At 34.3% G+C, this 13,389-nt stretch overlaps 1 protein-coding gene across 1 annotated transcript in view; it reads right to left on the minus strand.

Annotated features, from left to right (window-relative positions):
- The window catches only part of btv (dynein cytoplasmic heavy chain beethoven), a 256,105-nt gene that overhangs the window by 62,355 nt on the left and 180,361 nt on the right, over positions 1-13,389 (minus strand). The window contains exons 52-55 of the mRNA XM_085822605.1: positions 12,161-12,284; positions 7,336-7,457; positions 5,699-5,912; positions 3,060-3,311 (exon numbers count right to left, since the gene is read on the minus strand). Coding sequence (XP_085678731.1) covers positions 3,060-3,311; positions 5,699-5,912; positions 7,336-7,457; positions 12,161-12,284 — 712 coding nt within the window. The remainder of the gene's footprint in view (positions 1-3,059; positions 3,312-5,698; positions 5,913-7,335; positions 7,458-12,160; positions 12,285-13,389) is intronic.

The following is a 13,389-nucleotide window of genomic DNA, read 5'->3' on the forward strand; positions in this document are numbered from 1 at the left end:
CTGGTGTGCTTTAATAACATTACTTTAAAGAGGTCGACATGTCGCGCTACGCCCGACATTCGGATAGATAGGTAGTTTTCAGTTTCGCTAGGATATAACAACATCCCGACTAAAACCATTAAGGAAGCTTCCAAAAAAGTTGCTATCCTTGTTACCACCATAATTAAGCGTGTCTTAGCCTTTATTACTTTCTACAACAATGGAAGCACGCTCTCATTATCACCTTTTTAAAATCTGGTAAAAATCCATGTCTACCCACAAATTATAGACCTATAAGAAAATCTTTGAGATGATAATTCAGCAAAGTTTAAATAATCACCTCATCAAAAATAACATAATCAAAAACAATCAATTTGGTTTTAGCCAAGGCCTAAATACAACCACAAATATCTTAAATGTTGTAGAGAACATTAGTGAAGCATTACCAAAAAACAATGTGTGGCTATCTGTTTTCTAGATATGGTATCAGGTTCTGTGTTCCTTCTTACTTGCTTTGGGAACATTAAATGTCCTGACTCGGAACAGGGAGTTCTGACTCGGAACAGAAGCTATGTTCAATAAATTTGGGAAGTAGACAATACACACAGGAAGGGTATATGAAACCCTTTATTTTTCTCTCTTTACAATGATTTCCGGACTTCGGAATACAGAGACCAACCACTTGTGGTCTGAACGTAAGAATATAAAAATATTAACTAAACTCTAATTAAACTAACTTTGGATTAATCAAACAAGTGCCTAACTCCAAGATTGGCCTATATTAACAAAAAGCCGTATGTAATACAGAGAACTGCTAACACTACGATATGTTTAAAATTATCAAGAGGATTAAACCTCTGGCCTTGAAGGCAACCAGCAACCGAGTAAAACTGCTATGGCAAGCGGCCTGCTTCTAATAGCTCCTTCCTCTCTCTTGCTTGACAAAAAGCCACAACTTAAGTACTTGGCGTTAGCAAGACAAATTTGCATAAATAAGTTAAAGCTTTTAATTCTGGCCGGAAGTAGAAAATAAGAAGTGATAGTAAAGATTTAAAATAAAATAAACGTTAGTAAAACTTAGGATCCTTACAATGGAAAAGGCATTTGATAAAATTTAGCATCAACGACTGATTTATAAACTTGTAGCAATCACATTGCCTCTCAGGATGCTCAAATTACTGAAGTATTATCTGAAAAGTAGAACTTTCAAGAGGTGGTAACTCTCAAACAAGAAATTCACTTATGTGGTCGTACCTCAAGGTTCGGTTTAAGCGCCGACCTTGTTTAACACATTTATAAACTATATACCAGAACCATGATGTCTTACATATTTGTAAACGATATGCCAGAACCACTAAACTGCTGATGATACTATCCTGATGACGAAATCAATTAGGCTGCAACACGCCATTGATAACCTACCATTCAGCCATAATACTGTAGCACACTGGTGCGAACTATGAAAAATCAAACTAAATGCAAGCAAATGCTGTCATTTTATTTAGATGCTATAAGAAAAACCTTGCGTTTATCCTAATTATACGAATGAATAATTAATTACCCCAATAGTAAATTCAACTAAATATTTAGGCATCATATTAAATACACAACTGAATTTTAAAAAAAAATTAAAGAACAGGTGATCTATGTACTAAACAAGGCTAATGCAACCTTTATGGCTATTTCGTTGGGAAATAATCCAAATTAGACCTTCGTGTCAAAAATATTTTATATTTCACGCCAAAAACTAGTGGTATTTAGAATAAGGTTTTAAGAACCATCACAAATGCACCATGGTTTTATCAGAAAGGAACCAGAAATTACATGAAATCTGAAAATGCAGCATGCACAAGATTTTATTCTTTCCAGCTTGCATAATGTTTTCAGGAAAGCATGTCTTCAACCTATGACCACATTGTTAAACTTGCAGACTATGATCCTATGGTATAACATGCATTCAAAAGACCATGAATATTTCACCACAATGTGACATATTAGTTAATAATTGGGGTCATAGATAATGTATTAGCATTTTGTATTCTTGAATAGCATATTGATCATTTTCATTGCATTTTGTGCTTTCTCTATTGTTTACTTCTTTCAACTTGAAGTTCAAGATTAGTAATATTCATGACTTCACATTATGTATTTTTTCCTATGCCCCATTATTGTGAAATTTGAAAAATTAAACTTTTTCCTCCATTTTATGCTTTTCATACTAATTCATGCCACTAGATGCTGCCAGGATACCGTAATTTTCATTTCTGTCAGTCAAGACCAAAGAATATGTATGTTAAGAACGAAAGCTTCACCAAAGCAAGGGGGCTCGGTCAGACTGCAGAGGGGGGGGATACTTTAATAAGTTTACTTTACAAGGGCTATCCACTCAGCCTTAATACTTTTGTGCGTATGCATGAAACAGCTGGTGAACCTGTGTCAAAGCAGATCCAGCCTAGAACAAATTCTATGAAATTCCGAATTAAAGTTATTGCGAAAAGTTTTGTTTCTTGTACACCTGGCGATTTGGCAACGAGAATTCGTACCTCGGCGATATAACGGCGCAGTAGTCAAACTGGTTTTTTACATTTCGTCTATGGAAGCTTTCCTTCTTTACATAGGTGTTCTTTAGTCAAAACTAAATCACATCCCAGCTCGTACAGAGTTTTCACCGATTTCGGTGGTGCTTATGCGCTTATTTTTCAATTACTGCCAAATGCCAAGAGCTTTCTCCAGTTACAGTTAAAAGCTGATAAGTTTAGAAGCCTGAACGCCATCCAAGATCCAATACCTAAAGTATTTTACAGCTTTCAGTTTTAGTTCAGAGTATTGAGAGATCATCATGCAAGCTTTCGTTTTGCATTGCCTTCTGTTAAGCATTCTTAGTATATGGAAGTGGTAACTACTAATTGTGCTCTAAATGACTAAGAAGGCTGTATGAATACTTCTGTGTGAGATAGGTTCAAGAACTGTGAAGTTTCTCCTTTTGGGAAAATAAATGTAAGCTATCATCGGTTCTGTGTGCATTCAATTCATTATAAGCCCGTACATACGTTAACAGTATATTAAAATACACATTTTACCTGCAAAATACAAATAGCATTTTCAATAGACAGAGCATCTGAAGGCAAGCCTTCATTTCTCCAAATCAATTGTTCACGTTCTGTGCTCAATGTTTGATCCAAAGAAAATTTATCCACTCCAAATTCATTGCACCACGTTAATACAACAGAGGAACGCTTATCTTCAGGCTCTCCACATAAATAAGTAATGAAAGCAGCAGCTAGAAGGGCTTTCAGAGGTAATTCATTTAACTGTTGATCAATTTCCTGTAGCTGAAATAATAATAATAATAATAATAATAATAATAAAAAAATTGAATTATAATCATCTACGGAAATAAAATATAAAGAAAAACAAACCATATTTTTATAGAAGCTATATAATTAGCTTGATATCAGCATAATAAAATTATGTTGAGTTTATCATTTCATTACGAAATTTCTTTCCTGCAGTTTTCAATGCAGAATCTAATCAGAAGAGATGCAGGCTTTCTTAAAATAAAATAAGGTATATACTTGCACATTATGTGAATTTCTAAAAAACTAATTTATTATACCATTATAATTGTATAGCATTTATATTCTCTATTAAAAATAAAAATTTTAAGTGACATTATTTAAGATTCTGTGGCCCCAATTTAAATTTTGTCTAGGATCTGCTAGAAGCTTAAAATGGCTCTAACCAAGTAAACTGGAAAATAAAATTCTACATGAAGTTTATTCTAAATATCTGATAAAATATACGATTTAAAAAATTTTTCAAATTTTATTTATATTTTGGGTCATTAAATGCCCACTATTTTAAAATTTAAATGTTAAAAAAATATCGTTTTCAATAGTCTTGAAATTTTTCTGGTCATAAAACCAACTCTTTTGAAATAAGAAAAATATTAAATATTAATCAGGTATTTTCTACAATATTTTTAATATGTCGGATTATGATCTTATGCACTTAGATACTGTTTAGAAATGTTCTGTTTCTTTTTAAAGCTTGACTTCTCTTGGAAATGACTAGAACTGATACATTACTCTATTTGTATATTAAAAAATAAATTAAGTTAGGTTATTTGAATGTGGCAAAGCACACAAGGAATACATGCCTAAGGAGAGGGATGTCTTTATGAAGATTTCTTAAGGAAACTGGCTAAACATTCACTTAAAGAAAATAAAATTAGCTTTATTATAAAAACATAAAAGTGTGAAAATTAATGCACAGAAAATAATATATAATTTGTAGTATTTTTGCCCTGTGAGAAACTACATTTTCATGATAAGTTGATTAAATATATAAAATGTTTTATAACTAAGATAAGATTACAAAAGATTTTGTAAAATATGCATTACCCTAGTTAGTTTGCTATATTTTTGGGTTCCTAAAAGTATTTAAAAAACCTGTTTCTTTATATATAAATGAAAGCATCATTCAAAAATTTTCCATCAGAAGTGAAAAGTGAAACATTATTTTTAATGCTTTCCATTTTAACTTCTGTGGGAAAGAATGAACTCACAGTTTTAAGTAACGGAGCTAATACTGCTTTGAAACATTATATAAAAAAAGATGAAATATTTATTTTGATGTTATGTGATATCTTTTTGAATACTGATCTCAAAAATTGGTATGAAAAAGGTAACAGAATTTTTAATAAATTGAGAAAAGCTACAATTATGAAGAAGCTGTAAAATGGACTAAATTCATACATAAGAACAAAATAGATGCTAATGAAATATAAAAAAATCACATGATATCAATTTCTACAATTTTCTTGTTCCACATCAATATATCAATGAAGCTATCAATGAAGGAAACACTTCAGTTCCTAATAAAGGTCAGAACTGTTGCATACCATGAGGAAACTGATACATAAATAAATAAATAAAACAAGTTTTCACAAAAGAATTGGCTTATTTGCAGCAAGAATAATGAAAGTGAAAATCTATTAAAATAGCAAATGATTTCCTGATGACTGCAAGAACAAATATAGTACCCAAGAGAGAGTTTTCTCAGTTTTAGCTTACTTTGTACCCCCCCCCCCCAAAAAAAAAAAAAAAAAAAAAAAAGAGAGAGAGAGATGACAGTTCAGACAATTTTCTTAATTTTTTGCTTATTTGTTTATAAATGAAATGAATAAATGAAAATATTTAACTATACATATAAGTGAATTTTTTCAACTTTTTTTTGGCTAAAACCTATGCAAATAGATACATAAATAATTTGTCAACATATTACAAATTATTTTTTTATATAATTCTTACATACTTTTATATTTTACGTTCAGAATAGAATTTATTTTCAAACATTTCTTATAATGCCTGGCAAATTTTGAATGAACTACCAATTTTGGCATTATTTCTCATATTTGCAACTAATTTTTGGGATGAAAATATCAGTAAATCGGTTTTATTTGGCAGTTTTACCAAATTACTGGTAGTTGAAAAGGCTGACAAATTTAAAACCCCTTGCGAGTAACATTTACATTCATTTACAAGCACATAAATATATATAAAAAGCACTTCTTTAATTGAATAAGACATTCAGTTACATGAATTAACAATAATATAATAGTTATACAATAATTATAAAATAAACAAAGACAGATCTTTCATAAAGTGAAGGTAAGTCTATTTTACTTTGAAAGTGAAATATTTATTCTAAAATTTACCTGTAGTGTCCACCTTTGATATTCATCATCAAGTTTGCTGACTAAAGTTTCAGCAGAAGCTATTGTCTCATTAGCTTTTTTTAAATTAATTTCAATCTGAGCAGCTTCTTTAGTAAATTTATTCAGCCTATCACGTAATACAGATACTTCTTCTTCTACATCCACAAGAGCAGAACTGAGTTTTGTTATTCGCTTTTCTGTTGCAGCCAAATTACTGAAAACAAGAATTCAAACTTTGATGCAGTCTCATAAAAAATTGTTGGATTTTTTTTTTTAGATGGCTGTGAAAATGTATAGCTAAATAAATACATAAAGTATAAAATTTTAAAAGAAAGCACTTAGGTAAACGCAGCAAAGGAGGGGAGTGTAAAATTTTCCAGTCATTAGAGATTCAGATTTAGATAATTCGGTTTTTAAAGATTTAAAATTAGTAATAAGCCTTTTCATAGTAACAGAAATAGACATAAATATTCCTACCTTCATTCCCTTTTTTTATTTTAATTTATTTTTATTATTAATGGCAGGCACTAGCTATTAAAGGCGTTGGCCAATACTAAGGCCAGAAGCAGGCACTTCATTATGTAGGCACCTGATAGATGGGCCTCCATTGCCTCCTATGAAGGGACAGACAATTTACATCTATGCCTTCTCTGGGATTCAAACCCAGGCCCTTCGTTACGGCAGTCAGAGTCTCTAACCACTTTCTTGTCTGAAAGGCTCATTGCGTTATTTCATACACAAAAACGATTCTGGAGCACCTTTTTGCTGCAGAATGAAGCCTGGAATCGCTTCCTCCAACTAAGGCAACAACCACTTTGATTGCTTATCTTGGTTAATGTATCCATTAATTGATTTTTACACGAAGAAAAAGGGATCAGAAACACAACTGCTGCAAATGGCAGAGTAAATGTTCACCTTTTGGAGCATCATATTCATGTTCCATTGCACCATCTGGATTTTCTGTGCCCCAAGACCGTAAATTATTGTGATTAGCTTTACCAGAAACATGAAAAGTAGCTTCATCTGTAAACACGTCTGCTCGGGGAAACCATTTACCTCCAGCTTATTTTACAAATCCCCATAGAATTTATATAAGACATCAGCACAATGTTGGACATGGTTTTCTTTTTTTAATCTGCCTGCATTCTGCAAATTTTGTTCACAAATACCCATGCAACAATAAGTTTTGTGTTCAGTAGCATAAAATTACCATAAATGACTATACTCTGTGAAATTTAATTAGTTTTTGTTGAATTAATATAATTTTTACAATTACCTTTTAATTTTGAATTTATTTTAACACTTTACAGCTGCAAGAGTTTTATAAGGTTTTCATAAAATCTACAATTTTTTAACAATTTATCAATGAAAAATTATACTAATATAAAATAAAACTATTATTATACTATATTATACAAATTATTATTATATTATATATACAAATAAAATATATTATATTATATTATACAAATAAAAAAACAATAAAATAACAAATTTTAAATAAAAAGATTGCGCAACAAAAACTAATTTTTGTTGCATAAAATATGAACAATAGTACGAAAAAATGAAAATAATTACTACTTAATTATCATTATTCATTTTTTTTTCTTTTGCAGTAATCAAAACTGGTCACATACTGTTTAAGCTTTGCTTGTTCCTTTTCTAACGGCTTGATTTTTTCCAAAACTCGTGAATATATAACATTTGCTTTTACCCAGGATGCTAGTGGTGCAGCAGCAGCTGAAGCTCTTTTCGCATTCTGAAAATATATGCAAAACACTCACTGTGAACAAAAAAGAACTTTATTCAATATCTCTTACAACAGTTTGCAGAAACTTTAAAATATACTAAATGGTTTCTATAATACGAGGATGAATCCGAAAAAAAAAAAAAAAAAAAAAAAGGTAATAAAAATTGTCTACTAATGATAAACCGAAAATATAAAATGAAATTGAAAGGCGTGCCTTCCTACTTGCCAACCACTTTTCCATATCATCACCATATCTATTTAAGCATTTATCTGAATCAACTTCTTTAGCCCAGTCTATTGTACCTCCACACATTGAAGCAGTTCTCGGCAGCTAATTTCACATCATTGTGTGAAGACAACCTTGTTCTAGATAAGTGTTTCTTCAGTTTTGCCTGGGCTGTAGGGGGAAATGGGTTTACACTTACCACTTGAACTTTTGAAGTAACTGTTGAGCAGCATGGGGCCTGGCATTGTCATGCAGGAGAATGACACCATCATTGAACATGCGAGGGTTTTTGTGTTGGATGGATTTACATAACCTTGGCACAGTAATGATTGGCAGTAACAGTATGGCCACGTTACAGATCAGGAGAACACTACATGAATCCCAGAATATCGTGGCCATAATTTTACCGGCAGAGGATATAATCTTAAACTTCTTTTTCATAGGTGATCGAGCGTGTTTCTACTCCACAGTCTCTCTCTCTCTCTTTTTTTTTTTCTTTTCTGTTTTTTTTGTTGTGGGAATGAAATTATCGAGCGAACCTTTGTTTCCAGTAAGGATGTGATCAATGAAGTGCTGGTTGTCAGAATGATAACGGTGAAGAAATATTGTCGCGTAGATGAAGGGATTGTACAAATGAGCAGGCAAGTACTCAAGTCTAAACTCAAGACTTTTCACTCAAACTGAATGAAGAACTACTTATATATAGCTGGTGAACATGCTAGAACATTGCAGACTTGAAATGTTCTGAGAGAATAAGAAGTAATAACATTAACAAGAAGGAAATTTACATAAAAACCAATTATCAGGCACCTTGTCGTTGATGGATTTCGAACCCGGGACCTTCGGGTTTCGAGTCCTGCATCTTCACCGCTAAGTTATGAGGAGCTTGGTCGAAAAGAGGAATTTTCGCTACAATATTACAGTGCACATCATTCGTGTGGCTTTGTGCTCTTCGAATAACACAAGGGCTAGCTCTAGGTATTTTACCTCCTGGTGCAATTTTTGCAAGACCTAAATTCTGCTGATCAGTATATGCCTTAAATTCTGAAAACTTTGTTGCTCGATGCTTTATTTTGTTCTAAAATTTTCGCTGCTCCTAAATTCTGCTGCCCGAGCTGTCGCACCAGTTGCACCAGCACTGACCCTGAATAACACATATGATATGCAGAGGGCGCAAATGTTCGAATATCGCAACATATCAGAAACGACGCGCTGCACAATACAATAGCTCAGTTCCAGATCTATCGCTATTGCAGACACAGTTACCCGTTATCATTTTTAATCATTTCTTCAACTCGTACTATGTTGATTTTTGTCGCAAGGACTTGGTAGGCTGCTCGTTGTCCTGTTGTGGTTTTCCAAAATCTCTTTCCCCGATTGAAAACAGTGATACTATTTCACTACATGGTGTCTGCTCATTGCTTCTTCACCATAAACTTCCACAATTTGGCTGTCAACTTCAGATGTGGACACATTCTTTGTCCATGAGAAATGAATCATGGCTCACACCAGCGCGGGATCTTGGTTTTTTTCCAAGGCGGGACCAACAGAAAAACTACTACCGCTGTCTCCCATTGTCTTTCAAGTTTCTTTAAGAAGTGTTAACTTTTTAATAATATAGAATTAGAGGAGAGTGTGAGATAAAGTGTAAAATTAATTTTATGCAAGAAATTCTTTTTCAGCCTTTTTTGTTAAAAAGCAAAGATGTATACAAAAAGTTACATAATAAAAAACCTGGGTGCCTCTCCAATGAGCTTACCTTCGGATTCAGACACGAGTATTTCTAATCCTGCAGTCCTTGCCAATATTCGTTTTTCCGCTCTAGGGGGATCAACCACTCCATAAGATCCTCACCACTCCTTAATTAATTGCAAACAGGTTAGTTTAGGATACATTATTTGAATATGACAAAGCAATGAGGGATATCTGTCTAGAGAGATGCCTTCATGGAGAACATTTTAAGGGAACTGGTTCATATTCACGTATACGTGGGGAAAACCCTCAAAACTCTCGCCTGGGTTTTAAACCCAGCCAGGCTGAACTACCAGTGTTCAGCGATCTTAACTACTATGAGGCTATTTATTTATTTATGTATTACGGTTTCAACCATTAGGCACTAAACATAAAGGCAGGTATGCTCTGAGGAGGATTTTTAAGAGAAATTGGCTCATATCGTTTTAATTTCTGATAAGATTCGATCAAATGCAATCTTTATTGCCTCAGAAAATAACTGAGCATGTTTAAGCGTTCGTTATTCGTTCTTGCACAATTCATCAAACTGCTTTTGTATTTTAGAATTTGTTATTTCTCAGAATAGGCTCAATTTCAGTTTTTTCGGCTACTGCTTTAGACCCCTTCATCCAATACTCCATAGTATTTTCTGTCCTTTTTTTTTTTTTTTTTGCAAAGGTTTTGACCAGACTTTCCATTAGTACGCCGGAACGTGCAAGAATAATATCTTTCTCTCGAATGTCAGTATTTATTCGACTGAGTTGTTGAGATATTAGGTTATTTGGAAGCCGGGCATATGAAAAATGAGCAAAGCCTTCGCCGGGAATCGAACCACGCACCTCTGGAATACGCGCTCAGCGTGCAGACCACCACACCCCGAAGACATGCTTAGAAGGCGGGAGAAATACCTTATATACTCCCCCTTTTAAAGGGAGACTGAGGTTTTTTTTTAGGGGACCCAATCGCCAAATCCTTGGCGTGGAGAATCATCATCCAATACCCTTTTTTTAGTTCGGGTGCCACTGTAGAGACAGTAGGTTATTTGGAAGCAGGAGATATGGAAAATGAGCAACGCCTTCACCAGGAATCGAATCACGGACCTCTGGAATACGCGCCTAGCATGCAGACCACCATATCACGAAGGCATGCTAAAAAGGCGGGAGAAATACCTTATAGAGTTCTGGAAGAATATATTAGTTCAAATTGTCAGGCTGATAGTAAATTCAAAATTTTTCATAGCATGTAGCAGATTTCCTGCCTCGTACTTTAATTTCGCATTAAGAGAACTATCTTTCAAGATCCTCCTGTTCGCTTGAGGTCGATGGAGACGGCTGTTCTCTCAAATACTTGTAGACTGTTTAGGGATAATATATAAAGATTCTTTATCTTGGTTATTCAGATTGCAAGAAATACTATTAATATCTTGTAGAATCTCAGCATCATCGGCAGTTGCGGAAGGTTGATGAAACTTCCAATGACGCATCGGAAGTTGACGATTCATCTCTTCCCTGAAGCAATTTTTTTCATCTCAGCTGCAATTTATTTTGCCTGTTTGACCCTATCTTTGGCGCTTTTTCTATATTTTGCTCCCAAGAATTTTTCTCTAGGTGCGCTCATAATTTCTTTTACCCTATATAAAATAACTTATGCCTTGCCTTAATGACAACAATTACAAATTGACGTAATTACACTCGACAGTTCTAAGGCCGTGTCCGCGGATGAGTGTGCTAACTGTCAATGTGTCTCGCTAAATATGGTGCGAAATAATGAAAGCAGGCATATTAAAAATAGAGAGAGAAAAAAAAAAAAAAAAAAAACACTCAAAACTTTAAAAAAAAAAAAAAAAAACATAAAAATAATAAATCCAGCTTTAAAAAGATGAAACGCGTGCCACTGTTCAGAGTAAATTCAAAGGTGAGCCTAAACTACCAACTGGCTGCAAAAAATCCAGATGTCTTGCTTCATTTCTTGAAGACATAGCCTATATTGTTGTATGTGTTCGACATAAGGGACTCCAGGCATCACTGATAGGAGCAGTCTGACCTTGTTAGTGATGCCTGAAATCCCTCTATTGTCCTTTCTCTGATCTTAAAGTCCTAATCGGCTGTACTTTTCTTTTAACTCTTTATAGAACCAGCTCTGAACTAACAAGTGTGAAATTGATGCTCTCTCTGTTCTTATACAGTTTTTACCAGGACACCGAGAAATCTCTAGTGCTTTCTGCTTCTCAAAATTACTGGAAGGTGTATGAAGGCCGGATACGGTTGCTGCTGATACATTAATCAGTTGCAGTTATTCAATTTACAATATCCGTTACAGTTATACAGGGACCAGACCCAAATGTCATAAAGTTTGGCAACATTTGGGGATTTCTCACCAAATTTGGCAACGAAAATTAGTAGCCAAAAATATTGTCAGCCTGGCGATATCCCGAAAATTTAGCGAGATACTCATTTACCCTATGTTAAATAGACTTTTCCAGTTATTTTTCCAGCAAAGCATCGTCTCTCTCAAGCTTTTTATGTTAAATTATATAGAAAAATACAACAATGTCATATATGATTTCACTAAAATTATCTATCTGTGTACAAAATTTGTAACAATACTTATACAGCATACGAATTTGCATGACAAGTCTTCTAAACATTTTTTCTATCAAAGATGGATTCATAGTTTAAACATACTGATCAGGTTTTGGAAAACTATGAGGTTTGATAAATTGACCATAAAATGCTTTGAATAAAATAATGCTAACCTTTGAATCAAATGATTCTGCATTTTTTTTCAATAATTTTTCAACACTTTCTCTAATTTCCGGGGATATATTGCGTGCATCAAAAGCTAAAATTTCTTCTTTGACACCTCTTTTTGACAGAAAACTGGAAAAAAAAAAAAAAAAGAAGAGAGGCATATGTATATATATATACAGGGGTTGGACGAAAATATGGAAACACCTTTAAAAAAACATGTTTCTTTGCTTAATATGGTGTAGGAAACCCGTTGGCATCCAAAACAGCTTGCAGTCTTCTCGGAATGGATAAATACAGTTCCTGTATGTTTGCCATGGGAATATTATACCATTCTTCCTGCAAAATGGTGGCAAGTTCAGATAACAATGTTGGCGGTGGATAACGAGAACGCACTTTCCGTTCCAATGTAGACCACAAAGGTTCGATAATATTCAGGTCTGGTGACTGTGGTGGCCAGGGGAGATGGGACAACTCATCCTCGTGCTCAGAAAACCAGTCCTGGACAATGTGAGCTGTGTGAACAGGGGCTTTGTCGTCTTGGAAGACACCATCACCATCGGGGAACAAAGTTTGTACCATGGGATTAACTTGATCGGCCAAAATGTTCACATGAGTCTTGGCAGTCATGTGCCCTGATACAGTTATCATGGGGCTAGCAGAGAACTACGATATGGCTGCCCAAACCATAACAGAACCCCCGCCATGTTTCAGTCTTGGCAACAAGCAGTCTGTATTATAGGCTTGAGATGGCGTTCTCCAGAAGTAAACTCGGCCAGAAGTGGGAAACAATGTGAAAGAAGACTCGTCAGACCATATTACTCGCTTCCACTGCTCTATAGTCCAGGCTTTTATGACTTAAACACCACCTTTTCCTGTTACGGGCATTAGCATCACTGATGAGTGGCTTCTCAATTGCAGCATGGCCAGAAATTCCCTGTTTATGAAGCTCCCTTCTAATTGTTTTGGTACTCACGGGGTTCGGTAACACAACATTCATTTCAGCAGTAACTTTTGCAGCTGTGGTCTTCTTATTTTTCGTCACAATTGCCCTTAATGATCGTCTGTCACGATCTCTCAGGACACACTTTCGTCCGCGCTGTGATTTAGCAGATGATGTTTTTCCACTTTTCAAATATGCGGAATAAATCTTCGATACAGTACCTCTTGAAACACTAAACACCTCGGCTACCTTGCTTACGGAAGCACCTACCATACGTGCTCCAACAATCTGCCC

The sequence above is a fragment of the Stegodyphus dumicola genome, chromosome 8 (assembly GCF_044657685.1).
Source record: "Stegodyphus dumicola isolate Sdum_Otavi_A_Nest chromosome 8, ASM4465768v1".
Taxonomy (NCBI): Eukaryota; Metazoa; Arthropoda; class Arachnida; order Araneae; family Eresidae; genus Stegodyphus; species Stegodyphus dumicola.